The sequence below is a fragment of the Aquila chrysaetos genome (assembly GCF_900496995.4).
Source record: "Aquila chrysaetos chrysaetos chromosome W unlocalized genomic scaffold, bAquChr1.4 W_unloc_1, whole genome shotgun sequence".
NCBI classification, from domain to species: Eukaryota; Metazoa; Chordata; class Aves; order Accipitriformes; family Accipitridae; genus Aquila; species Aquila chrysaetos.
This window is the reverse complement of record NW_024470321.1, coordinates 1439723-1467622: the sequence shown is the minus strand read 5'-3', so window position 1 is coordinate 1467622 and position 27900 is coordinate 1439723. Positions and strand designations below refer to the sequence as shown.

General features: G+C 36.2%; 1 protein-coding gene and 1 long non-coding RNA gene across 3 annotated transcripts in view; one reads left to right on the top strand and one right to left on the bottom strand.

Moving 5' to 3' along the window:
- LOC121232877 (guanine nucleotide-binding protein G(q) subunit alpha) overlaps positions 1–27900 on the bottom strand; it is a 129231-nt gene that overhangs the window by 68190 nt on the left and 33141 nt on the right. The window contains exons 2-3 of one of the 2 annotated variants that reach the window (XM_041121379.1): positions 25465–25543; positions 23253–23437 (exon numbers count right to left, since the gene is read on the bottom strand). In XM_041121379.1, the coding sequence (XP_040977313.1) occupies positions 23253–23399 (147 nt within the window). In that variant the 5' untranslated portion in view covers positions 23400–23437; positions 25465–25543. The remainder of the gene's footprint in view (positions 1–23252; positions 23438–25464; positions 25544–27900) is intronic. The other variant, XM_041121378.1, reaches the window with a different exon arrangement.
- LOC121232892 lies at positions 6702–21702 on the top strand. The gene is made up of 3 exons (XR_005931748.1): positions 6702–6824; positions 14080–14086; positions 21691–21702. It is a non-coding gene; the product is annotated as an uncharacterized LOC121232892 (long non-coding RNA).

Below are 27900 nucleotides of genomic sequence, written 5' to 3'. Positions count from 1 at the left end.
TTGTGTTTTTCTCCTTGCCTTGACATCAGACCATAATGGAAATCCAACTACCATATGTATTTGATGAATGATGATAACTGGTTCAAAAGGCTATGTTGCCTAATTACAACATTTTGTATGCTGAAAAGTGCCCTGCAATCTTCTGTAAGGATTATTCAGTGGCCTTAATTCACATCAAATCTACTATTATTAATATAGCAGATAATACTGCTACTCAGTACGTTCTCCTGTTGTAAGTACCATAAAAATGTGACAGCAACAAAGAGGAAGAGATGGGAAAGGAAATTACTTCTTTAAAGAGGACATCCTGTGGGCAGTGCTGTCTCTTACTGTCCTAGGAGTACAATTATAAAAGGAAGGGTGTATATCTTAAAACCAAGGGAAGTATTAAAAACATTCCTAAAACAATATTTTAGAAGCATATTTGAAATGATGCTGCTATATTGGTCTCCTCACTTTTATTCAGAGATTCAATGGATCAGGTAAATTATTTATTAAAAGTAACTGAGAAACACAGCTCTAATAATATTGGCTATATTTAGATTTTTAAAAATTATTTTTCCATGGTGAAGGCACCACCATATTGGCTGTTTTCATGTAGAACCCTCTCAAAACCTCATTACAGATAAGTCCATTTTCAGTATTAAACATTCAAGCTATGTTCTTGGTACCAAAACAGGAACTTGACTGCTAAACTTTAAAGGTTGCTAGGAGTTCACGCCCCTGAAAAAAAACCAGAGGTTGATAGCATTAGTAGCCCTTTTCTCTTCATCAAGAGGCCTTGCCCAGATTAATTCTGGTCCTTCCTTTCAACATGATGAGTAAATAAAGATGTTAGAACAAGCAACAAGCAGAACAAGTACTTTGGGGAAAAACAAATTACTTATCCAAACATCGGTGGCAGCTTGCCAAGAACTTGTGAGCCATACACAAATTGTAGAATCATAGAATCATTTAGGTTGGAAAAGACCCTTAAGATCATCAAGTCCAATCGTTAACCTAACACTACCAAGTCCACCACTAAACCATGTCCGTAAGTGCCATGTCTACACGTCTTTTAAATACCTCCAGGGATGGTGACTCAACCACTTCCCTGGGCAGCCTGTTCCAATGCTTGACAGCCCTTTTGGTGAAGAAATTTTTCCTAATATCCAATCTAAACCTCCCCTGGTGCACCTTGAGGCCGTTTCCTCTCATCCTATCCCATTACTTAGGAAAAGAGACCGACATCTACCTGTCTACAACCTCCTTTCAGGTAGTTGTAGAGAGCTATAAGGTCTCCCCTCAGCCTCCTTTTCTCCAGGCTAAACAACCCCAGTTCCCTCAGCCGCTCCTCGCAAGACTTGTGCTCTAGACCCTTCACCAGCTTTGTTGCTCTTCTTTGGACATGCTCCAGCACCTCAATGTCTTTCTTGTAGTGAGGGGCCCAAAACTGAACACAGTATTTGAGGTGCAGTCTCACCAGTGCAAAGAGACAATCAAACAGAGCAGAAGACAGCTGTCCCTAGAAATATTTCTAAACTCTTGGTGCAAATTAAAACATGGAGCTAATATTAGGAAACAGCAAATATAGGAAATGGTGTAGAAGGGATCCTAAGATACTTATCAACTACATCATGTCTCAAAATGTGCACTAGAATATCCCCAAAAGGAACAAACAGGGCAGCTACTGTGGCTTGAAGCAGGACCTAGAAAAGAACTGCATTTATTGACTTATGCAAAAATATGCACATTTATAGTCTAAATAAGATTAAAAAAAAATAGAAAAATAATCAGTGATAGAGGAAAACAGACACAAGCAAAAAACCCTTTGAGATTAGAATTGCTTTCCCTGATATCACGTAATATGGATGAAAGGGCATTCTCCATCTTATAACTAGAATCTATCATTTTGCTATTCTAACCTATAAAAAAAAAAATCACGTCTCTAATTAACAGCTGAAATCAGTGATCATGCATTCAGAATAGAGCCCCTTGTCTATATCACAATTAGCCTGGAGATTAATGTCTAAGTATTTATACTGCTCAGCTGGTGAAAAGAATAGTAGGTCATAAAAAACTATCAAGAAAACATATGTAATTGTGTTAATAACATGGTAAGCTGCTGGAATATAGCTTTCGGGTTACTTTGGAGCCAGACAGAAATCTTTTGAAGCCAGCAGAACTATTAAACAGACAAACCATCAAAACTGAAAGCTGTCAAGAAAATAAACAAACTCATTCATGTGCATTTCACCACTAAATTCCTATCAATATTGTTTGTATTTTTCACCCACACCATGCTCCTGTTCCCCCCCCCGCCCAGTCTTCTATTACCCATTACTTCTTTCTTTATTTTTATCTCACATTAAGCAATACTCATCCAGATATACAGGAATAACTTTTATATGAACAGCTCTGATCAACCCATTGCAATTTTTTAGTTTTGTTTATTGAAGGCCTTGTAGATGGGTTGATAAATTTGCCCCCCTTTCAGAAAAAGAAATAAAAACTTCATTTGTTACTGCACTGCAAAATTCTTAGCACTCTTACTTTTTTGTGAAACTCAGTTCAAGAGCCAGACATTTAACCCTTTATTTCCTTTCAAGCTGCTAAACTGTTATGGATTCTTTTAGACAGCTTGGAAGCCAGCTAGCTTTTATGGTCTTGAACATAGGCTTACCACCAAAAAAAGACTCATTTGGAAATAACCAACTTCGTTTCTGGATAAAAGAAACATTTAAATTGAGCTCATTCTCTGGCAGTATGAGTTTTTATTGACTCACAGGCTTTGCTGGATTCCAAAGCCACATGCATTTATCATGGAGTTCTTGACGAACAGGGTTTGAAATAATTGCTTTGAGTTTTTCTCTGGTACATTATACAGGCTGTTTTATATCACAGCTATAGCTCCAGTAAGTGCTATGCTTGCTGCAATTATGCTCACTGATTTATTTTGATATAGAATTAGGTTATTGCTTATAGAGAATATTTTTTTATATTTATATTTGCATTTCTGTGACCCCCTTTGTGAATAGTGAGAAATATGGTACCACACCATAAATCTCTTAAGAATAAATTAAGTACTCCCTATCTTCCACTTTTAAAAAATCTTCCTGTATTACAAGGCATCCTAGGTGCCACTCACTATCAAATCCGATGGCTTCTCCACACAAACACTTGGGAAAATTAATTGGAATTCACTTTTAAAAGGTTTATTAAACCACATTACATCATTGTGTAGACATACTCATTCAGTAAACAGTCTTTCATTCAGATCAGTCTTTGGAAACTAAGTCTACTCTTGAAAGGTTTTATTATTATTATTATAAAGAGCTAATCTTTGAGCTCTGCCCTAGTTTGAACCTTGATATAGAGGCATTTGAAATGTTAATACATGAAACATGCTAATAGAGATTGTTAGTTATCCTTTTCTCAATTACTTGGTCCAGGAATGAGAGATTGGAAAAGCCTTCTGTGGGATTTTTGGCCTCTTGAGAACAGGATGGACTAATGCAATTTTCAAGGTCCTAGATTTGCTTCTCTAGAGAAGTACATTACAATAAATGTTCAGGAGTTTGTAGCTAAATTAGGTCATTTAGATTTATCACTCACTGAACTATATATTCACTCTTGAGTTATATTTGCCTCAAAGAATCACTCAGATGGGACACTGCAGGTGGAAAGCCTGTAAGTAGTTCTGGCCAACATCAAAAAGCATCCCAAATCATGTTTCACTGTGAAAAATAATGGGAGGAGGAGGTAACCAGAAATGGTCGGTGTATTGTGTGTCCCTGCTGCAACTTCCACTACAGCAGTCCTTGCCCACCCACTGACAAAAGAGAAAGATGCAAGAATGACTGTATGGAACATTAATGAATCAAACACTAAGACAGAAACTTTTTTAATGTCTATTTCCTTTTTTCAGGTTTTTTTTTTTTTTTTTTTTTGCTCATGTTAGAAGAAAATATCTGCTAGAAATGTGACATATAAATGGTAATAAAAGAAAGTAACTTTTTTTTTTCAGGGAGAATGTAATTAGGCTTATGTTGTAAAACATTTTACAGTATTTTATTTTAGTACAATCTCAACAAAATTGTTCAAAATGTGCAATCCTTGGCTGACAATTTCAGAGGTGTTCTGATTTCTGACATCTAAACTACAATAATATCTGAACAAAGAGATTTACAACACGGCGTTTTTTTGTAAGCATAACAAATTCTCTCAAAAGCTGACCTAGGCTAAAGACCTTTTATTAAGAAAACAAAACAAACAAAAAACCCACCACACATCTTGGTTATTGTTTGCAATTTTTTAAATGAGATCCATTGCTATGTCAATATCGCTCCTACCTCACTAAAGAGAGAACATTAGTTATATATTTATTACACTACTAAAACAATTATTTTTGAAAAGTTGAAATCTTTAAATGGGGTTTGCTGTATTGGAAGATATGGACTTACATTATACTTGAAATAGAATGATTTTGTTTTGAAGGAAAATGTACAAGTCTTAAAATTTTTACTTTGTTATTCAGTATGAGTCTTAAGAACTCTCTTCCTGCCACTCCTTATTGAATGAAATGAATTTCCGGTGTTCATAGTAGTTATTGGGATCTCTTAAAAGATTCTGCAACTGAAACAGAACCTGCCCCTGTATATGACAAACACCTTTTATGGTATATTATACAACAACAAAAGATAGATCATTATATATCAAGTAAATCTTTCTATTAAGGGGGATTTAGTCTGATATTGATTCATCTAAATCCCACTTGGTTTGGAATGTAGGTCTTCACAGTTAAGATTTATATTTTATGTTTGATTTTGCATTTAGACGTTTAAACAGTATATACTGCAATCCATAGAAAATAATTTAAATTCAACAGAAGATTCTGATTAACTTTATCAAATATTTAAATCTGAGTAAGATGTAAAGTTATACTGGAAAACAAATTTTTAGCCTGGTCTTTGATGGAATACTAAAAAAATTAAATTCAAACCCCATGTATTCCTTAAACATGATTCCAACAAAATGTTGTGTCACAGAAAGATATGAAATATTTTTAAAGATGCACTAGGAAGGAGATTTTTCTAGGAAAAACCTGAAATTTGTAGAAAAGATTGAAATATATGAAGTTACTTCCTTGTCAAAACACAGTTGGGCCTGTAAATAAGAAGAGCTCAGAAATAAGTCAACAGAGATCCAATGCTATATGCAGATGCAGAAGAAAATCATATTGCTAGAAAAAAATCCTGGGAAATGAACATGTTATTTCCATATTATAATATGGAAATTATAATTATTATAAATATATAGTGATTATAATGCACTTAACAGTACAGCAGCGAGGACCGGATTTAGCCTCCAGTTTGAATATGCTTATTCAAATTGTAAAGGCTGAACACTAATTCAAAACAAGATAAATTCATTCAAAGTTGTACTGGTTTTGGCTGGGGTAGAGTTAATTTTCTTCATAGTAGCTAGTATGGGGCTATGTTTTGGATATGTGATGAAAACAGTGTGATAACATACTGATGTTTTAGTTACTGCTGAGCAGTGCTTACACAGTGTCAAGGCCTTTTCTGATTCTCACACTGCCCCACCAGCGAGTAGGCTGGGGGTGCACAAGAAGTTGGGAGGGGACCACTGCCCCAGGTAACAGTAACAAACACAAAGCTATCTTTATCTCATCCAGACTCTGAAATTTAACAAATTATTTGAGCAAAGTTAAGTTTGTTACTGTACTGTAACATAGTAACATTACATCAAAGTAATCCGGTCTTAAAACAAATTGCTCCAAAAGGACCATCCAACCACAAAAAAGGATATCTACATGTCTTCACCAACCAGTTGTCAAAACAGCAAATAAACCCATTTACCCAAATCCATGAAGTTGCAGAAGTAAAAGTATCACTGATCCACTGCAAATTTTAGTATAAAGGAGTAACTAGAAATAAAAGTACTCAAGAATGTGTTTGGCACAATTATAAAAGTGTTAAGCACAATGTCTCAATTTTATAAGTACTTATCACAGGTGTAGCTACAGAAACTTGCAGGAAAAAGAGTGTACATTTAAAACTGTTCTACTGATGTTAACTTCTTCAAATTATAAGGGAAAAAAAAAAAAGGAAATTAAAAGTCCATCATGTAATATCCTGGCCAATAGTTCTGATTAATGAGAAAGTAACAACAAAAATAGCAAACAGTGTCATTCTCTATTTAGGGCTTTTCCTTTAAGTATTTAAAAGCTTAACTACAGCTCAGCAAAATGGAGGTGAGGCGGGTGGATATGTGTGTGTACACAAAAGTCACTGAAATAGGACAGGATTCACTGACACAAAAATTGCTTTTTTTTTTTTCCTGCATTACATTTCTTGGCTGAACATTCCCTGTTGTTGAAACTGGAAGTGCTTGTTGTTTCTTTACTATTGGATTTAGATTCCCCAGAAGAAAGAACTTTTGTTCTTCTCTGAGCAGTGACCATTTAAAGCAACATTTTATTTCAATTCATCTTCATCATATTTGATCCAAATAATAGTTCCCTGTTTTCAGACTCATTAAGAAAATCATAGGGCTTTACACTTGGAAATATATAGCTATTAGTATGGAATAACTGAAATTATCTTAGTTTAAAATAAGTGAAAAAAATCAGAGAATGTTTCATACATCGGGAGGGGTGGGGTGGTGTCTTATCAATGTGTATAAACACCTAATGGGGGGAATGAGGAAGAGGGAGCCAGACTCTTCTCAATAGTGCCCACTGACAGGATAAGAGGCAATGGACGCAAATTAAAACACAAGAAATTCATCTGAACATAAGAAAACCCTTTTTTACTGTGAGGGTGACTGAGCACTGGTACAGGTTGCCCAGAGAGGTTGTGGAGTCTCCATCTGTGGAGATATTCAAAACCCAACTGGACTCAGTCCTGGGCAACCTGCTCTTAGCTGACCCTGCTTGAGCAGGGAGGTGAACTAGATGATCTCAATAGGTCCCTCTCAACCTAAACAATTCTGCGATCAACAGAATATCAGTCCTCTAGGGTATGTTGCATTGTACCACAATTTGAGAATTCGGGAAAAAAAAGTTGCTATGCATTTCAGTGCTTATCACAGTTGCTATCATCAATAACCAATATTTTAGTCTTTCTGTACAGTAATCATTTAAGCAAATCTCCAGACTAGTCAAATAAGAAAGTTGGAAGAAATTTTTCTACTGTTCTAGTTATTGTTTGTTAATCCCACTGAAGGCAAACAATAAATCTACGCAATTAAACATAATATATAGCACAAAGATAAACTTATTTAGTATATTATGCATAAGTAACCTTTGAACACAACATTAAAAAAACTGCAACAGTTTTGAAATCCTAAATCAAATTGTCTGAAATGTCACATTTTTCCAAATTTAAGTTTTCTGAAACATCAGTGGAAAAAGCAATAAAAATAGGAATAAATTCCTCATTAGGATTGTCCTGGTTTTGGCTGGGATAGAGTTAATTTTCTTTCTAGTAGCTGGTATAGTGTTATGTTTTGGATTTAGTATAAGAATAATGTTGATAACACACTGATGTTTTCAGTTATTGCTAAGTAGTGTTTAGACTAAGTCAAGGATTTTTCAGCTTCTCCTACTGCCCTGCCAGCAAGAAGGCTGGAGGGGCACAAGAAGTTGGGGGGGGACACAGCCAGGACAGCTGACCCAAACTGGCCAAAGGGGTATTCCATACCATGGGATGTCATGCCTAGTATATAAACTGGGGGGAGTTGGCCTGGGGGGTGGGGATCGCTGCTCAGGAACTAACTGGGCATCAGTCAGCGAGTGGTGAGCAATTGCATTGTGCATCACTTGTTTTGTATATTCCATTTCTTTTATTATTATTATTGTCATTTTTTATTGTTATTATTATCACTATTAGTTTCTTCCTTTCTGTTCTATTAAACTGTTCTTATCTCAACCCACAAGTTTTACTTCTTTTTTTCCTGATTCTCTCCCCCATCCCACTGGGTGGGGGGGAAGTAAGTGAGTGGCTGCATGGTGCTTAGTTGCTGGCTGGGGTTAAACTACGACAAGGATGAAACCCTTTTTAGAGGAATAAAAGGGTTAGATAGAATCCAAGGGATTTTTTTTTTTTTTTATGATGGGGGGGAAGCCTGAAGCAATTCCTACTTGTCCTTTGGTAACCCAGCAAATGAAATGAGTCAGAGGAACCTATTAGAACAGTTTGGAATCAACCAATTCTGGAGGCAAGTGCAGAAATATGCTCTCAGTAGAAGCTTTTACTGTGGATTTCTTCTGACAGCATAAGAGAAACGCCCCGATTACTAAACTATTTACAGGCTAACTGTTCTTGCTTTGAAGTCTCTGAGGACATATGAAAATGTCCAATTTCAACAAATGAAAAAAAAAAAAAAAAAAAAAAGGAGCAGCAACGCTTGATAGGTTATTAAAGATCTTGCAGGAGAACTAGGAGACCCTATATAAATGCTGAAACAAAAAACTTCAAGGAAAGGCGAGAACTATATTCCTTTTCTGATAATGTTTCCTTTATTTTTTATTATCCTTTTGAGAATACTAGTAGGAATAAATAACTGTTGAACTCTAAAACTGACACATATGAACTCTACCTGTGACAAATATTGATGATGGGAGTGTGATCACCTTTTAGATCTATTTACAAAAAGAAACATTTTTAATACAAAAGTTTTATTAAATTAGTTAAGATAAAACTAAGTAGGGTCTTATACTGGATCACATGCTGCTGTAACGCAAGTTATAATCATCTTATTTTTGCAGCCTCTACTCTATTCCTCTAGTATTCCTTTCCATTTTTCATGTATTTTCCATTGTTCCAAGTATTTCCTTTTTTATTTGCACCCTCTTCCCCTGTATCCTTTCAAGTTGCTGCCTGAACTTGTTAAACAGTTCACATTAGTCCCCAAATTACCTATAAACACTCCAGCTTCCAAAAGGTGTGTGCAGCTTGGTAACATGGAAAAATAGAAGTGTGCCCAGTGAAAACATCTGTAACTGATACATGCCTATGGTGATATATAATTGTATTACAACAGTATACTTAATATAAGAACTTACCTTTGATTTATCAACAAACTTTAAAGAAAAAAATTAGTTAGTATAAAAATCTTATCTACCTACACATTCAAGATTGTTGTCTATAACATTTTCCAACTCTTCATATATTTGAACCTTAAAAATGAGGGGCTTCCAGCACATTCTTGAGATTGGAATAATCTCCCAAAACTCAAACTTATCTTAAAAAAAAACAAAACAAAAAAAACCCCAAACACCCCCCCAACCAACCAAAGCCCCTCCCCCCAACCTACCCTTCCAGAAAAACACAGAATACACTGAGGTTTTAATGACTGAATACGTTTCATGTAATTACTAAGTCTAAGTTATCTGAGGGCAATTCTGAATATATTGGAAATTAATAAAACATGGTTCGATATGTCTATATTTTAAAACTACTGAGTGCTTATTCATGTTTTGTACCACAGTAAGGCCAAGGTACAGGAAACAAGAAACTTCCTGTCCTCTTAGAGCAGCACACCCATAAGCTTGGAATCTTGGCAGACCAAGAGATGCTGACAGAGCTCTTGGCTCCAGAGAAGACATTCCCCAGTGGGACAGAGTACTGGATGATTTTTTGTAAAACAATTTAGCAAAACAGTGCAAGGATAGTATCAACTATGTTTTTCAAGGAGTTCTTCCTCAGACTACTTCCTGTGCATGCCATCTAGTAAGCATACTTCCATATGATTAAACACCACAAGACTACGAATAAAGTAAAATGGAAACATTAGAGCAAGTGTTGGTAAGCTGTACGTTTTCCTTGACCTATATACATAGTTTGAATCAATTTGCAGTATGTTATTTGAATAAAAATAAAGGCCACATGTAAATGTTTTACTTCTTGCTGTCTCATGCGTATTCCTTTTATTTTTGGCATTATGGAGAATCACAGATGAATTTCAATTTTGCTTTAGAAGTATATAGACTCTGCTATTTACCTGAAAATCAGTATAAGATTAACCTTACCACCCACACACATACTGAACAACAATCAAATTATCAGCAAGAGAACATGATGAAAAAATTACAGTGTGTATTTCTGCTCTACTGGGGGGGACAACACTATATAGTGATATAACTATACAAAGTTTCATTATTGTATAATGAAATGTATAATAATATAGGCCCCAAACTCCTATGAGACTTCTAATTATACCCCTTCACCCTCTTCTCCCCCCTTTTTTTAGTTCGCATTAAAAAAAAAAACCCACACAAAAACCCTAAACAAATAAAAAAAAACCCAAAACAAAACCAAAACCAAAAAACAACCAACCTGCTAATTTTCATGAGGCTCAATACAAAAGAAGCAAAAAGCCATTTAGTGCATAGGACTGCTGAAATGCATAAAAAGTAAGAAATTTAAGAATTTTCCTGATTCTTTAGGCCCTAATTTATAATTAACTAATTATTTTCCTTCTTATTTCTAGAACATTTATTCATAACTCCTTAAGCACTACAAATGCTATAATATCTCAAGATATGTAATGTCATATACATTAATGTAGCTTTTTTAAAAAAACTTGAACCAGAATTAGGTTCTAAGTTTATTTTCATTGTTGCTTTTCTCATATAGCACACAGAGCTGAAGGCATTCTCTATGCTTTTAACTGAGATCATCCGAGATGTTGGGTTTTTATTACAATAGTGAAACATTTACAACCAAGTTAACATAAAATTATTTTAACACAGGTAATTTAGGATTGTCATAGTTTTATCCAGTTTGTTCCAAAATTTCTTTAACCATAAATATTGAAAGCATTCACGTTCATGAATTCTTATGTGAATAATCTGGTATCAGTTTGAGCAAGTACTCATCAACTTGATTAAGATGACAACCACTGGACTCGTCATAATTAACACTGAGTCATGAATGCCCTTGAGGGAGGAAAAAAAAATTATGGGCCAAATCTAGTTCAATTCATACTATAAAGTTTAAAGATTTCTTCAAATATTTTTTCAAATTAGTTTTATGAAAAGGTTTTTGCCTGAGGCTTCCACTAGAAGCACGCTTGGAGGAACACATGTCAAGAGGGACTCTGCCTGCAGAGTGAATACATGGCAAGAGCCCTCACATTTTTAGTTACAATTTCAACTACATGTTTCATCTTTATTGTTTTGTTGAGGTAAATAGTAGGAAAGCCTTTAACCATCCTCTTCTAATCTGCAATGCAGGTACTGGGGGTCCAGGATGAGCAGCTAAGTATTTCTTAACTGCAAAGAATAACTCACAACAGATAATCTTCATAAAATTCAGAGACAAAGGGGTTCCTATGCGAGAAAGAGCTCTGGGGTAAACTATCCTGTTAACTGCATGCAACTCACACAGCAGCTGAATCACAGACAGCTGGTCTGGGGTGGTAGTGGGGTATTGGTTTAAAAAAAAACAAAAAAAAAACAAAAAAAAACAACCAACCAAGTAACTGCAAATTAAATATGTAAAAATTGGGTGATTGAGCTGAGTGTTTTTCCTAGCAAGAATCAGCTTACTGTGTTTGCTCTGTAGACCCCACCCTGTCAGTACATCCAACTGAACTGACCTACCTATGCACTAAAGATTACATTTGTGTGAGCGTACTATTTGTATGGAAGTCACATGCACTATCAATACATATTGCGCACCAACACTGAAAACACAAATGGGGTGGAGGAAAATACTGGTTAGCTAAGTCAGTCTCTTTCTACCCGTGTTAGGCAATTAAAAAGAGGAATCTTCTCAGTACATTCATTGTACTCCTACTTGTCCATCTATTGGGCAAAAATCTATTTCTGGTTAACAGCATTCAATTAAAAGAGCTGGAAGATGATGAAAAGGAGTTTTTTATTCCTAACAGTTACATCTGATTTCTATTCAGTTGCAAAATCTATCCTTTTGTTTTCATATAATTGAAAAGTGATAGTGGAAAGCTAAAAAGGAAGTGCATTAAAAAGAGGAGGGAGAAAGGTAAGATGGGGAAAAAAAGGAGGATGATGAGGGAAAGCATTAACATTTATTTATTACAAATTGACTATGTACACTCCTGGAATTTCCAGAATTAGGACTCATTTATGAGAGCTGAACTAGCTCCTGTAATATGCAGAGCATGTATTTCTGTACTCCTGCACAGTGGCACAAGGCACTGAGCCACAAATACATGATTCCAGCATTAGCTTCTATGATCATACAGGTTTTGCAGCAACCCCAAACTAGTATGATTAACACTTTGGTACAATAAAGTTATAAAGGGAAGAAACAACTTTGTTTTACACAGAGGTGAAAAGAGAGGGATAAGAGAGACAATTAACGTATTCAAATTTATTTCTTTAAAGTTTTATAGCTTTAAAGTAAACAACATTAATGCAATTTTAAATTCTGTATGATCCAATCCAAGACCTATATTTAGGTTCTTAGCTGCCAATAAGTACATCAATTTCAATAGCTAGCATATGCTGCATTAAGTATGTAAAGCAAGTAAAACAAATTAAGGCATTATTATAGGATATTTAGATTGAATTACCCAAATTTAACAAGCATATTCAACACTTCTGGCAAAACTTGACTTTCTTGTGGCCACATAATGAGTTGCTGACAGAGACAGGGATCGAAGATGGAAGGATCCCTACGGCCCACCACACATCATTTACACAAAGAGGACCTAGTTCCAAAGAGATTTTTTACCTCATGGTAATCCAAGTCAGCATGCGCTGGGCATGCTACTGCTGCTTTCCATTCATGACTTTGCACCGTAAATCAAATGTTGGGTTATTCTGGGACTGCTCACTATGAGAGTGCAAGTAGGGCAAGGGATGCAGAAGCTGGGGCAGTGGATAGTGCCACAGTTCAGCACTCAGGGGGAGGGGGAGAAGAGGTCTACATTCAAATAGTCTTTCGCTAACAGCTTTGAACACTTTTCCAGCACTCTTCTTCATTTTAAAGTCTATTATAATATTTCAGTCCTACCCATTGGTCTCTAACAGCATTGGGCTGCTGAATAGCGAGATGCTGTAAAAGCATGAAATATAGCACAGACTAACACTCAAAATAGCAAGATTCCATCAAAACAGAAGAAACATTTTAAAGTGCACAAGCCTTTCCCTTATTCTATAATTGGTTATGCTGGGGAAAAAAATCTATACAGTGCAGAAAAAAATGCTTTGCTCAGTTACTGATTTTATTTATAAACTATAACAGTGCTGGCACCAGTAACATATCATAACAGAGACTTATTCTTGTTACTCATTACATTCACCTGCTGATGCACTGAGGCATAATTAGGAGATGGAGATAAATACAGATGTCTGAATTTTGGGTGTGATATGGTTCTGGTTAAGCACATTTTATTCAGCCTATCAAAGTATCTATAAACTCCATTTTCTGAGACAAAATTAATTCAGAGTAAAAATATGCATTACATTTTTGCTCTTCATAAGGAAAAGATACTGTTGCTTCTTTACACATAGCTTATAGAAGGGATGTTTTGTATTTTGTACAATACCATCAACTGTAAAGCCTAAAATTATGACACTGTTTTCTGTTTGGTTCCACAGTCACTTGGCATACTTATTTTAACAAACATTGCATTACAAATTCTCCAAAACTCTGCAGCTGGTATAACCCTCTCTCCACAAAATGAGTGTTTGAAAATACTACTAAATCAGAAAGACTGTACTTCACAGCCACCTTAGCTTCATATAGCTGGACAAAATGAGGTTATGTCAAAGAATGACCCCCATGTGATGAATTCCATGATCCATACTGCTGGAGAAAATTTCCTGAGAAACTTACCAAGTTTCAAAAAGACTAAATACTCGAAAGGAATATGGGAACCAGGAAAAAAGCAGCAGTATAACATTCTTGTTTATTTTCCTCCTCTTACTCTCTTCAGCAAAATACAATTGTACAAGATCAGATATGGAGAATACCCAAGGTGAAAGACCCCACCAACCTGCCCAGCCCCCAAACCACCATATGCACACACAACCCTAACATGATCAAAGAGATCTAATTGCCAAACCCAGAATAGGCAAAAAAGGTGTTCAGTGAAAAAACTTAATTTGGTATCCTGCTGAGAAATAACTGTCATGTTTAAGGAATAATGACTTAATGAGACCATCTGAACACTGGAGAAACATTACTGAATACACTTATTCAGGCATTAACCCTGACCTTAAAAGTAGGTTCAACAATTCAACCTGCATCTCAGCTATATCACTACCTTTATAGTGTCAAATCCCCTCCAAAGCATATTTATGTACATTTCCTCTCATTGGGATAGCTTCATATGAGAAATCTAATTTTCATTCCTTTCCCAAGGGGAAAGAAATCATACAATCCAATTCTCATGTAATTCAACCCAGTAATGCAAGACATGATGAAAACTTACATTAGAATGTGGAACGGCCACAATTTGATTACATTTTATGTTGAAAAGGCTTCTGTAGATGGCATCTGTTTCAGTACACCCATATGGTTGTAACATCTGCTTGGGATGCATTCATAAAAGGCTGTTTTCTACTGCCTATCCTAGCTAGTAGATGACAGAAATTAAAAAAGACCTACTGGATCACATAAATTCATTCCAGTGCAATTTAAGAAAGTAGTTATCTTAATAGAGCCAATCTCAATGAAGAATATTTAAAATATTGTTGCAGTTTTCTTATTTGTCAGATGGGTAAAACACCACACACACTGCTGATTCATATGGTATCCAAGAACAGTATACAGGAAGCTCTACAGGAAGACCACAAAAGATGACAAGCATCCAAAAAGGGACAGATAGGGTTCTTAGAAACTTCCTGAAGGCAGTTTAGAAACTACCTGAATGCTCTTCGTTCTCCCTTGCAGAGATCTCATTGTGCAAGAGACTCCTTTGCAACCCCTGAAAAAATCTGTCCATTCATGTATTCCTCAATTTCCTCATGCATATCCTTAAATACCTTTCCCCATGAGCAAATGTGAAAGAGAAGTAACTCAAATTTTCTTTTAGAAAAATCCATTTTATACTGTCTGCCACAATACATACATGTACTACATGTACTAGTCAAATGTTCTTCATATCTTTTAGTGATATCTCAGTCCAATACTGTTGGCACCTGCATTACCACAGAACCAGTTAACATTTTTGCTACAGAAAAGGTTTTAAAAAACACAACCTAGTTATGAAATGGTAGGTAGCTGAAAAAACTTTTTAAAAAAGAGAATAAACGTTGAAGTTATTTTCTTCACCAAATTGTTACTGCACATCTAAATTAAACGTTCCACAAACTACTTTTGAGAAATGTCACAACATTTCATTCTTCCCTATGTTCTTTTTATTTTAATTTGCAGACTGACTGCAAGAGAATTTATAAAGTTGTATTGGGTTTGTGTGGCAAGGTTTGGGGGGGGGGCTACAGGGGTGGCTTCTGTGAGAAGCTGTTAGAAGCGTCCCTTACATCCAATAGAGCCAATGCCAGCCGGCTCCAAGATGGACCCGTCACAGACCAAAGCTGAGCCAATCAGCAACGGTGGTAGTGCCTCTGTGATAACATATTTAAGAAGGGGAAAAAACCTGCTGCACACAGCAGCTCAGAGAGAGGAGTGAGAACATGTAAGAGAAACACCTCTGCAGACACCAAGGTCAGTGAAGAAGGAGGGGGAGGAGATGCTCCAGGTGCCAGAGCAGAGATTCCCCTGCGGCCCGTGGTGAAGACCATGGTGAGGCAGGCTGTCCCCCTGCAGCCCATGGAGGTCCACGGTGGAGCAGATATCCACCTGCAGCCCGTGGAGGACCCCACGCCAGAGCAGGTGGATGTGTCCAAAGGAAGCTGTGACCTCGTGGAGAGCTCAGAAATAAAAACATCAAAATAGTCATGAAGTGGTGTAATTGGCACCACAAAGACTGCTATGGGATTCACCTGGGTTACACAACTGCTGTGTTAATACCTCTTACTCCATGGCATGTTCCCATTCTCCCTCCACCCAGTATATAGCTCTACCAGAGTCCAGAAGGGAAGCAAGTATGACCAAGACTTTTTTTATGCTCCAGTGACAGACAGTTACTTTTTTGCACAACCTGTACAATTGGCAGCACTTGGTTCTCTGGTCCAAAAAAATAGCTGGATAACGACTGAAGGCAAGACGCAAAGAACATATGCACACCCCAAGAGCACTCATTTATCTGCTTGTACAGCCAACAATACATATTGAGAGCATATGTTCTCAAAACAAGGGTCATACTTTATTAAAGAAAATAAAATCTAAAAATAACATCTTCAAACAAACTACTTGGCACATAATTTACATTTTGAAAATTTTCAAGAAAAACTCCAGATTTGCAAAACACGTACATGCAATCTATTGTTACATGTATATTGTATACAAATTAGCTAACAAGGTTAACAAAAAAAAAACAAGCCAAATTTTAACTCTGCCCTATTGGTCACATGAAGAAAAATGGAAAGTCATCAACCTGAAAAAAACTTAGTTAGCATGAAAAAAAACCTTAATCATAACAGCTTTTTCACAGTATTACTTGCCCCAGCCAAGGCATACATTTCATGAACTCTGATGCACAATACAGACTAAGAACTGAGAAACTGAGAGCCACATGAGAATGAGAGAAGTGTAAAAAGGGATTCTAAGCAACTCGGTCTCTGTTACCCTTCCAACCTAATACTAAACTCTGTTTTGTCAAACTCAAGACTGTTCACAGAAGTCACTTGCTCATAACAAATCATTTTCTACTTATCCAATATCTTAGGTCCACCATAATATTAAATAATCTACAAAAAACAGTCAAAATGTATATACATTTTTGCCAAACGTGCTTTGATTCTGGAAAAGCATATTATCAAAAGGAAATTAAAACAAACACCAATAATGTCATACTTAAGATTTTTCTTTGCCAACCTCCTTTTCAAGAAATAAAACACTGGGCCTTTGTCTCATGCCTCACCTTTATTTATGTAGTCACTTAAGGTTAGACATTGTATTCACTTTACTGTAAGAATGGAGGTACATGGGTCCATATTCTGAAAACAGGTAGGCATGTCATCAGAATTGCATAGTGTGAATATGTAATCAACTCTAATGTTTAGACTTTATACCTACTTTAATCAGGGAGAAAAAAAATGCAAGAAAAAAGTAGACAAAGTAATTATGTGAATACCTCTATCAGGCAATACATCCCACTATAAATACAAAGCTACTACTAAAAAAAAAAAAAAAAAAAAAAAAAAAATCAAGCATTTGATAAAAAAAGTTGGTTAATTTATAATTTTTTTAAAAACCGCAACTCATTTGCTTAACAATTAGCCAATTTTCTAAACCAAAGCTGAATTGTATAATAAGAGGAAGCTTTCTTGCATTTCAGACATTACGACTTTTACCACATAGGAAGTGCAAACTGAAAAAGAGAGACTGACAAAATCTTCAGAAAAAATAGCCCATTTTAGCTGATAGTTTCTTAATTCATGGCAGTAAATCTTATTTCTTATTTCAAGCAAATCTTGTGAGTTAGAAATGAACAATGAAGACACGAGACTGAAGAGTTTCTAATAATTTTATATAACGTAAATGGAACATAACTGGATCTGGAACAGTTTCCCAAAAAATGTTTACTGGGGGAAGGAAATATTTTCTTAAAGTTTCAGAGGAATTTTAAGAAAGTATTTCAATCTGAAATTATTTCAGAATTAAATGCTGGATTACCTAAACACATAACTTGTACAAATGAATGAACTAATTCGGAAGTTAACAAATATTTTACTCTAAGAAAAAAATATTTATATTTGTATATTAAATATTATATATAATATAAATGCCCATAGTTATATAACTACTGTTAATAAAGGAAAAAATCAGAATTGTTCCAAGACTGTGACATCTCACTCATTACCTTCAAATAAACTGCAGACCACTATTACATAGAAAAGTTGCCTCGAGAGTATTTCACATTTTTATTGTCAGAATGCATGCTCACATGACTGTTTCTTTTCAGACACACAATAAGAAAAATAACTGTGACAAATACATCTGAAGTAAAAGAGAAAATACTTATGAAAAAGAAACAACAATGACCAAAAAAAAGCTAGAAACATCTTCCTATAGTTATTGTCCTTTAACCCCTGAAGAAGCGATCGCAAAATCTACAAGAATCTGTAAGCAAGCATTTTCACCACCCATTCTCTCTACTAGCAGTAAAATGGTGGAATTAGAAAGATAAAACATGGACATCACACCCCACACATATGCTTTTGTATATGACTTATCACTTCCCATTAGCAAAGGGTAGTTAATCACTTAAAATACTATGTTTTAAAAAAAATAAAGTGCTTCTCTTAAAATGAAATATAAAAGGAGGAATGAAGAAATTTTAATGCACTGCAAAATGAGTAGCTAACATCGAGTTTTCAAATTTATGTCTACAGTATCCTATATTTGGCATATATATTCCATAATCAAGGTCCTACTCTTTTCAAAATTAAATGTTAGCATGTGCATGAACTTAAATGTGATTAATCCATTGAATTTTTGGGGCTCACAGCTGTTCTAAAATGTGAACATTTAAGTTTGCAGCATTGAAGACTTAGACAGTCTTCTCATTTCATATAGGTGAAATTACCTATAATTTTACTGGGAAGGTGAAAAATGTTTGCTTGTATATTTATGTGTTTAGTTTTAAGAAAAATATTCTCAGCTCTTTGAGTGACCCTGCTAACCTACCTTACCTGTGATACACAATCATTTTTCCTACACTTGTGTTGCCTCAAGCCTTTAAAAGACTAATTAACAAATAAGAAGGCAGTGATAGCTTAAAGAAAAAAACTAAAACATGTGAAGTGTGGTATGCTTGCTATTCAAGGACTGTTTAGATTGTGTATAAAGTTTATCTAGTTTAAGATTCTGCTTACAATAGAGGATGCTTAAGGAGTGTTTGGATAATAGTCAAGGCACCAGATAACAGACATTTCAGAGTCACAGACTTGCTAATTAAGGACATACATCCTCCTTGGGCATTGAGAAATGAGGGGGTGGCAAGAGAAACAAAGACCCTGGTGTCCTCAGATGACCCATGACCATAAAAGGACAAAAGGAGTAGGGGTATTCTTCCCCAAACAACCACCAAAGACCACCAGAGTCCCCGGCGCAGGCGTAGAAGACTCTGGGATGACTGCTCAAGAGAACAACATGTCATGCTTGCTCAACATAATGAATATGCAATAGTTAGGTGTAACATATGTATTAGATAGGCGTGGAGTTTTAACTGTAGTGTATAAGTATGGACTGAAAACCTCGATAGGTGTGCTCCATTTGTGGAAATCTTCCACCTGGCACCCTGCACAGAATAAAGCAATGTCTCCTCTCTAAACATACTTTGTGTGTTTCGGGAGTTACTTTCTGATCAGGTAACACTTGGAAAAAAATAAATCTAAAAGTCACTTCTGTTGGGATAAAATATGAAATAGTAAAGTAGAATATAAGAGATGGAAACAAGTAATTTACAAATTGGATGTCAGATACAGAAAATCCTGTTGTAGATTAGAAAGTCCTGTTTTAAATTAAGTTAGTTAGCCAAGATGATTCTGATCTTTTCTATTCTTCCTGTTTAATGGTGCCTCACCTAGAGCACCAATTCTGATCCTTTCTATTCTTCCTGATTGATGATGCAACCCTCTTGGCAGGAAAATGAACCACTGACCCAATACAGAGCGACTTACTGGTCAAAGTGAGGAGGGGATACCTCCCCGAACGACCACCGAAGACCACCCAAGACCCCGTGCATGCGGAGAAGGCATTTGATGTGTCATGGTTATATAATCCTATGCATATGCATTAGATAGTTTGAATATGTACTACGTAGGAGTAGTTTAATAAATTAGATGCAATTGTTACTGTATAAAAGGGATACACCTGATGAATCTGGCATGCTTGATTTGTGGAAAGTCCACCGAGCACCCTGCACAGAATAAAGCAATATCTCTCCTGAGTGTGTGAGATTGGTCTATTGCACACCGGGTAACGAATCCACTTTTAGGACAACAAATTCATTGGAGCAATACAGACAAATGCAAGAAATCTCTGTTCTAACCAAAAGGTAAACAAATGAGGGAAGTAAGCAAAATGGTAGGAGGAGGCCAGGAGACAAGTTACTACATTGATAAAAAGATGATTTTTTTAAAAGTTTGCTTCAAATATAATGAAAAATGAAAACAGTAGAGAGTAGGACAATATGGTAAGGTCACAGGTAAATAGATCAAAACTTTATAAGGTCAAATGTAAAAAGACTGGAGAGGCCAGCTAGGCACAAGAGGAGTAAATGAGAAGCTATCAGCAAAGTAAACTTGGCATTGAAGATAATGTCAGTAAGATTTTGGACTTTAAAAACATTTTCCTATATCTGCTTATTTTAATTTTTAAACATTTCCTATAGGAAATAGGATTAAATACAGAAACAACTTCAGCAATGGAACCATTCTTTGAAACTTACAGCAAACTTTTTGGTCTACAATAAGACGTGATTTTATGTTTTCAGTCTCTATATTTTCTTGTAACCTGTTCTGTTACTATCTTACTCACATTAGGTATCTTATTATAAATATTTAAGAAGTGTCACAGGAAATTACGGGCATGGATTCAAGTAAGATTTCCTGCCTGCTAACCACTACTGAGTGACACCTTCCTGACAGTCTATAAGAAGAGGCAACCGTCTTCTGGAAATTACACTGAAAGAGAACAATAAGGGGTAAAATTGGTAGTAGTTCTTTAGTACAGTAGTAGATTTATTTAGCAAAACTTCTGTAACAACAGGAGAGAAAAAATAAAAAGCCATCCTTCCGCAATATTAGACATGAAAATAGATAGAAAAGGAGAAATGGGGGACTACATTACCTGGAGCAATGGCTTCTAAGCCACTATGGACAACACTGGGAATGTCAGAAGTTAAAAAAAATTGAGTTAATGGTTTTCTTACTTCAGTATTTGAAAGGACTGACAGGAACATAGATACACAGGTCAGATTTCTAAAAAGACAGTTTTTTAAAAGATTTTAAAATATATACATCTATATATTAGATTTTAAAAAACTGTATTTGGATGTCAGTGGTTGCACATGAGTTACTATTGTACATTCACAAAAATTTTGCAGACAGGCAATTTTGAGAATTCCTTACGTCCATTTCTGTAAAAACACAGAACAAAACAACAAAAAAAAACCAAACACCTAAGGCTTTTCTGTATTTTATAAACTGCTTCTCCAAAATTCAAGGTGCATATAAAAACTTCACATCTTCTGGTTAAAAAATAATGGAAACACAGTAACATTTACTCAAAAGGCAACTAAAAACCAATCCATAAGCCACCATTTCCTATGTCACATCCCTAAGAGAAGAGATAATCCTCACCCATTATCTTAAACATCAGCAGAGCTCATATTCTGGAGTTGACAAGAGAAAGAAGTGCGATGAAAAGTGTGATGAAAGAAGTATGATACAATGCCCTGCCATCAGTTTTGAGACATTACAATGTAAACACTAATATTTACATTTCTCAATTGACTTTCACTATTCTGATAATAAATCTTTCAAAGAGCCTAGATTATTATAATATAGGACAATGCATTTCAGACTCTGCCTCTTTATATTGGTGACTATGAAGCCAACAGAACACTGGAAGAACTAGCTTCCTTAACTTAAATCATGCCTCTTCCTACATTGATGATATTAAAATAATCCAGCCTAGATGTCATTTTTTATACTGTACAAAGATCCCAACTGCCTACTTAACTGAACTTTTTGAATTTGATAAAAGGGTCACTTCACTCTCTTTTCTTTAGGCTCAGCCACATAAACATCAGCTTGAGCTGTAGTTTTCTAAGCTATTGTGTAAAACAAGTACTGTGCTAAAAATACGCTGTTAATCAAACTTTGAGATATTCTCTCCAGAGACTGAATTTCCTGATATGAGATTCAAATTAATAGGAAGTACCCTTCCTATGTTTTTTAGGTTGCAAGGCTAATGAGTTCACTTTCAATGGAGAGAAAAAAAAAAGGGGGGGGGGGGGGGGACGGACCAAGTTTGCATTTTTTAATTCCCCTGAATAAAAAAAATCCCCGAGTTCTTAAAAGGAATTGCATCTAGAACCTGACAACTTTGGCAAGTTTTACTTTACTCCACACCTAGCCCTATTAGAACTGATGGGAATGCTTGTGAAGTAGCTGAGCACAAAGACAGACTCGCTCACTTTCAGTCAAGTTATTTTTATATAGAGAAAGGGAACAGCTCTAATTAGAAAGGTCTGGCCACATGTAAACAGCTATGCCACATCTAACTAATTCACTTCAACTATATAAAAACATTCTATATAAATTCAACACTCAATTGGAACGATAACTGTAGAATATATACTTTGTAGTATAATACAAGGAAATAATTTACTGATTTATGATTAGGACTTTCATATACTACAGCAAAGTGACAGTCAATACCAATTCTGAAGAAAAATGTGCGCTTCACAATCAACTACCTTTATAAGTCAGCTTGTTAGGAAATTCAGTGCTTTATGTACAGCAAAAACATGGAGCTGAAATACACATGCAAATTTCCTTTTTAATACTAGTTATAGCAGTTATACATTTGATTTCAATTTCTGAATGGAAAAAAATGGAAAGAAGTTAGGCTAATCAAAGATAAACCTTACAAAATGCTTTAAATGTATTTTCTCTTTCTAAATTTCAATGATATCATCACTTTCAAAAGAATTTGCTTATTCTAAGGCCTTGTATCAAAAGTTTTATTTCATAATATACTCACACACAGATATCCCCACCTATTTTTCTAATAATTTTATTTTTTCCCCATATAATATTAATGGAAAGCCTTAAGTAGTACTGGTACAAACCAGAAAAATGGCTTAACTGTGCTCTGGCCAGAACATGGGCTGGGAGGAAAGGAAAAAAGACAACTAAAGTCACAGGCAAACACCAGCTTGCCCTTTACCCTCTCACTATGACAAACCCCCCCAGACATCTTTTTAAGAACAGCACCTGTGTTGTCAGAGCATTGCAAAGGGCAGAGAACTAGAGGCAGGACTGGAAGAAGCCATTTTCTTCTAAACTTTAGGTAAAATATAATTTGTACGTGATATATAATTTTTAGTGACCTCAGTACATTTCCTAAAAATAAAAGAGGAAAAGTTTCAGCTATGGAAATAAACAAAAATCTCACCTTATTATGTTCATACTTGTATGGGATTTTGAGGGTATCCATGGCTCTGATCATGGCCTGCATTGCTGTAAATATATTCTGGTACACCAATTTTGTAAAGCCCCTTTTGTCTTCATCAGAGTAACCTGATCCATGAATGATTCTCATCTGTTTGATGAACGTGCTTTTGCCACTCTCTCCTGTGCCTGCAAGACAAATAAGAATATACTTCAGCCACTGGACACAAACATGACTTTTCTGCACAAAGCAGACAGCTTTGTCCAGGGCAGAACACTGTCAAGTGGTTATGGTGCTTGCAAGGTGCTTGCTACAAGCACCAGTTCAATATCAAAACAGCAGTAACACAGTAACAACTGAAGCAACACTGAATTAAAACTTTTATTTTGAAGACAAAATAGAAGTAGAAAAAAAGACAGCAATGAGTTAATAACTAAACTAACAACTAAAACAAAATATACACTCCAAAATATCTAGAATATACCACTGTGTATTTAAAATAATAAGCATAAATTTGCATTCCTGAAGATATAGTTCTCAACAACTAACTTTAGGGAATTACTATGAGATGTTCTATCACAAAAATTCATAGAGTAAGAAAAAAACTTATCTTGCTTGGCCAACTGTCCTGGTTTCAGCTGGAACAAAGTTAATTTTCTTCCTAGTAGCTGGTATAGTGCTGTGTTTTGGATTTAGGATGAGAATAATGTTGATAGCACACTGATGTTTTAGTTGTTGCTAAGTAGCGTTTAGACTAAGTCAAGGACTTTTCAGCTTCTCATACTGCCCTGCCAGCAGAGGCTGGGAGTGCACAAGAAACTGGGAGGGGACACAGCCAGGACAGCTGACCCTAACGAGCCAAAGGGGTATTCCATACCATATGACATCATGCCCAGTATATAAACTGGGGGGAGTTGACCAGGGGACACTGTGGCTTGGGGACTGGCTAGGCATCAGTCAGTGGGTGGTGAGCAATTGTACTGTGCATCACTTATTTTGTATAGTCTATTATTACTATTATTTTCCCTTCCCTTCCTTTTCTGTCCTATTAAACTGTCTTTATCTCAACCCACGAGGTTTTTTTTGGTTTGGGTTTTTTTTTTTTTCCAATTCTCTCTCCCATCCCACTGGGTGAGGGGGGAGTAAGTTGCTGTGTGGTGCTTAATTGCCAGCTGGGGTTAGACCATGACACCAACCTTCAGGACATTTATGGTAAGCAGCAATATACAACCAATACATAAATTTGTTAGAAAGGCAAATAATATAACAATTATAGTTCTGCAAGCTTCAACATCAGAAACATATAAAATCAGCTTTAATTAAAATTTGGCTCATATTTGTTAGTGGAGAGTCATTACTTCCTTTAAATTTCTTTGCATCTTTGTACTTTACACAAAGCACATATAATAAGTTATAAATTAACATTCTGAATGTTTAACAATTTAAAGTTAAGATCTGCTTGTTGGGAATTTAACACAGCATTTTTTTCCTTTGGCCCAATTAAGTCTCTCTGTGATTAGGAGAGCTTATCTAAGCAAACAAATCATATGAATAATTAGAAGGAGGAATTGAAATTTAGAACAAACAGTTGCACAGCCATATGAATGCTGTATGTTCACCTAGCTACTTAGCCCCCTAAGAAATGCAATGCATTCACCTGCGTGCAGTGCTGCTTAGCCTTTCAGCCTGGATTTTATTTTGATCATTTTTATAAAGCTTTCATGCCTCATTCATGCTCTAATATTTGGCTTCCTGGACAAAGAAAGCCTTATGCTTTACATAATGTTTTAGTTGCCTCGGAGTAGTGTATTTCATAAGCAGTGCAATGTAAGGTTAAAGCATGATGCTGTGCTGCCAACCCTTAAGTATTTCTGAGGTAGTACACTGCAAAATCTAAACTGGAAGCCTCTAAAAGCTTTTGTCTTTACTGTGCGTGACTGTTCACTCAACTCCTGCTTAGATTTTTGGCTAACCCAGCTCATGCTAAGGCCTGATGTATGCTGGGAGCAGCGCCATTAGGTCAAAGCCAGAGCACCATGTAGGCAGGACAGGTGGCCAGAAAGCGCTAAGGGGCTATTGTACAGCCGTTATCACCTGCAGATTGCTGTCTCCTGCAGCCATCATCTTTTGTCCGGTAGTCTCCTCAGAATCTGCTAACTTATGGAAACGGTATAGACCAAACCTCCAAGCTAGAAGGTATAAAACATTAGCTTACCCAAAAAGCTATTGAAGCGGATCCAACAGCAGCTGGACTGCTGAGGCTTTCATGCTTCCTGGTGTGATACAGGGGATGCCTGCACCGTGATGGAGGAGGAAGGATGAGCACTCTCACTGTCGGCTAGATAACTAATTATTTTCTTTTGCTCATAGGTACACGATATTAAGAGTTATGGGTTATAAGTTACGAAACCTTATGACTTGAATGGTAAATAAGTGAATTCACGTGCTAGACTAGTCTAAGCAAAAGGGGATTGAGCCCCTGTTTGTCGTGTTTGTTTGTTGTATTTCTTAATGAGATCATGAAATAAAGTTTAAATCACAGAGTACGTTGTCCTGAAAATTTGAGATCCAAACAGACCATGACACTGTGGACTTTGTTGTGAAGCCTTTAGCCCCATCTCCCACATGTATAAAACAAACTTCTAACACAAGTCTTCCTTACACACACATTCACAGAAAATCAAGCACAATGTTATATACAGACCTATTTTACTTCTTCTGTGGAAACACAAATGGTTGCTATTGCAATCAAACTTCTCCAAAGTTGAAAAGTTAGACCAAGCCTGCTTCCACAATCAGCCTTCACTATGATCCCCAGACTGTGCTGTGGTCAAGAGTAAAGCACCAAATACACAGACCATCTCTGCAGGGCATTGACTGGCCACCAGGATGTAATCTATCAAAGGGGAGAGAACATGACTTTTCTCAAGAGTTTATAGAATTACAGACCTAGGCAATGCAGAACTACTGCATACAAAAAAAATGCTTCAGGCTACCCTTAGATCTCAGTTTTTCCCTTTTTCTGAAACCTATAAAATGAAGTCATGTTCTTATATATGAAGTGAAATCAAGTACCATATCACACATTGCTTTAATAATTCCATAATATTTTACACTTTTTCCTGCAAGATATATGTCACACATTTAGTACAAAGGTCTGTTCAATATGAACCCATAAAGCACAGAATAGTATATGGTATGCCTTTTTGACATGATTAACTCTTATCGAAAATTTTGCTTTAACTAATGCGTAAGAAAATTATTTGCACCAAATGTCTCTAAATCATTGGAATACAAAGTAACTTCCATTTTTGCTCAACATAATGCTTCTTTAAGAGGGAATCCATATTACTCAAAAAAAAAAATCATTAAGTACAAATTTAGCCACTGAGATGGTAAGAACATGTTTGTATTATCTACTCTGTTTTAAAATAAAATAAAAATTGAAGCTTGTAATTCTTTTAATTCTTTGCTGGAAGTTTAGGTAGCAATCAAAATCACACACAACTGGAAAGAAAACATGCTGATAAAGCCATCTGTATTACATTAAAGACGACAGTATTTCAGATTATTTACACTTTCTAAGTCTATAAAAATTGCAATATATAGGCAAACAAATTAAAATCCAAAGAAGAAAGTAAAACCTAAGGAGTCTATATCTTATTCAGCTTTGTGGTTCTTTAATTGGGTGGCACTGTACTAAGGCTTTGTCAGCCTAAGGCTGATGATAAACTGTATTTGGAGATCTAAAGGTATGCTAAAACTTGCAAAGACTATGATTCACTGGTGCTGAATTAAAACTGTTTCTACTCCTATCTTCAGCTTTTCTAGAAGTCTGTAAGGGAACAGAATTGGACCAAATGTCTTTGTTCATATAGCCACACATACACAAAAAAAGTATACTACTACACATACACATATAAAAATGTCATTTCTCTCTGCTTATGTGCTTCCTCAAGTCTGTCCCTTCTTAAGTCAATGCTCAATAAACCATCCTGTTTCTTCCCACAGACTAATCTTGTGGTTAAGCCAGCAGCAAGAGTGAAGAGAACGTTTCTAGCTCTCCTCAACTGCATGGAGTGTCATATGTCCTGCACTTAGGTCACAACAACCCCATGCAATGCTACAGGCTTGGGGAAGAATGGCTGGAAAGCTGCCTGGAGGAAAAGGACCTGGGGGTGTTGGTCCAGTCGGCTGAATATGAGCCAGCAGTGTGCCCAGGTGGCCAAGAAGGCCAATGGCATCCTGGCTTGTATCAGAAATAGTGTGGCCAGCAGGACTATGGAAGTGATTGTTCCCCTGTATTCGGCACTGGTGAGGCCGCACCTTGAGCACTGTGTTCAGTTTTGGGTCCCTCACTACAGGAAAGACATTGAGGTGCTGGAGCATGTCCAGAGAAGGGCAACCAAGTTGGTGAGGGGCCTGGAGCACAAGTCTTACGAGGAGCGGCTGAGGGAACTGGGGTTGTTTAGCCTGGAGAAAAGGAGGCTGAGGGGAGACCTTATAGCTCTCTACAACTACCTGAAAGGAGGTTGTAGTGAGGTGGGCGGTGGGCGTTGGTCTCTTTTCCCAGGTAAAAGGTGATAGGACAAGAGGAAATGGCTGAAAGGGCTATCAAGCATTGGAACAGGCTGCCCAGGGAAGTGGTTGA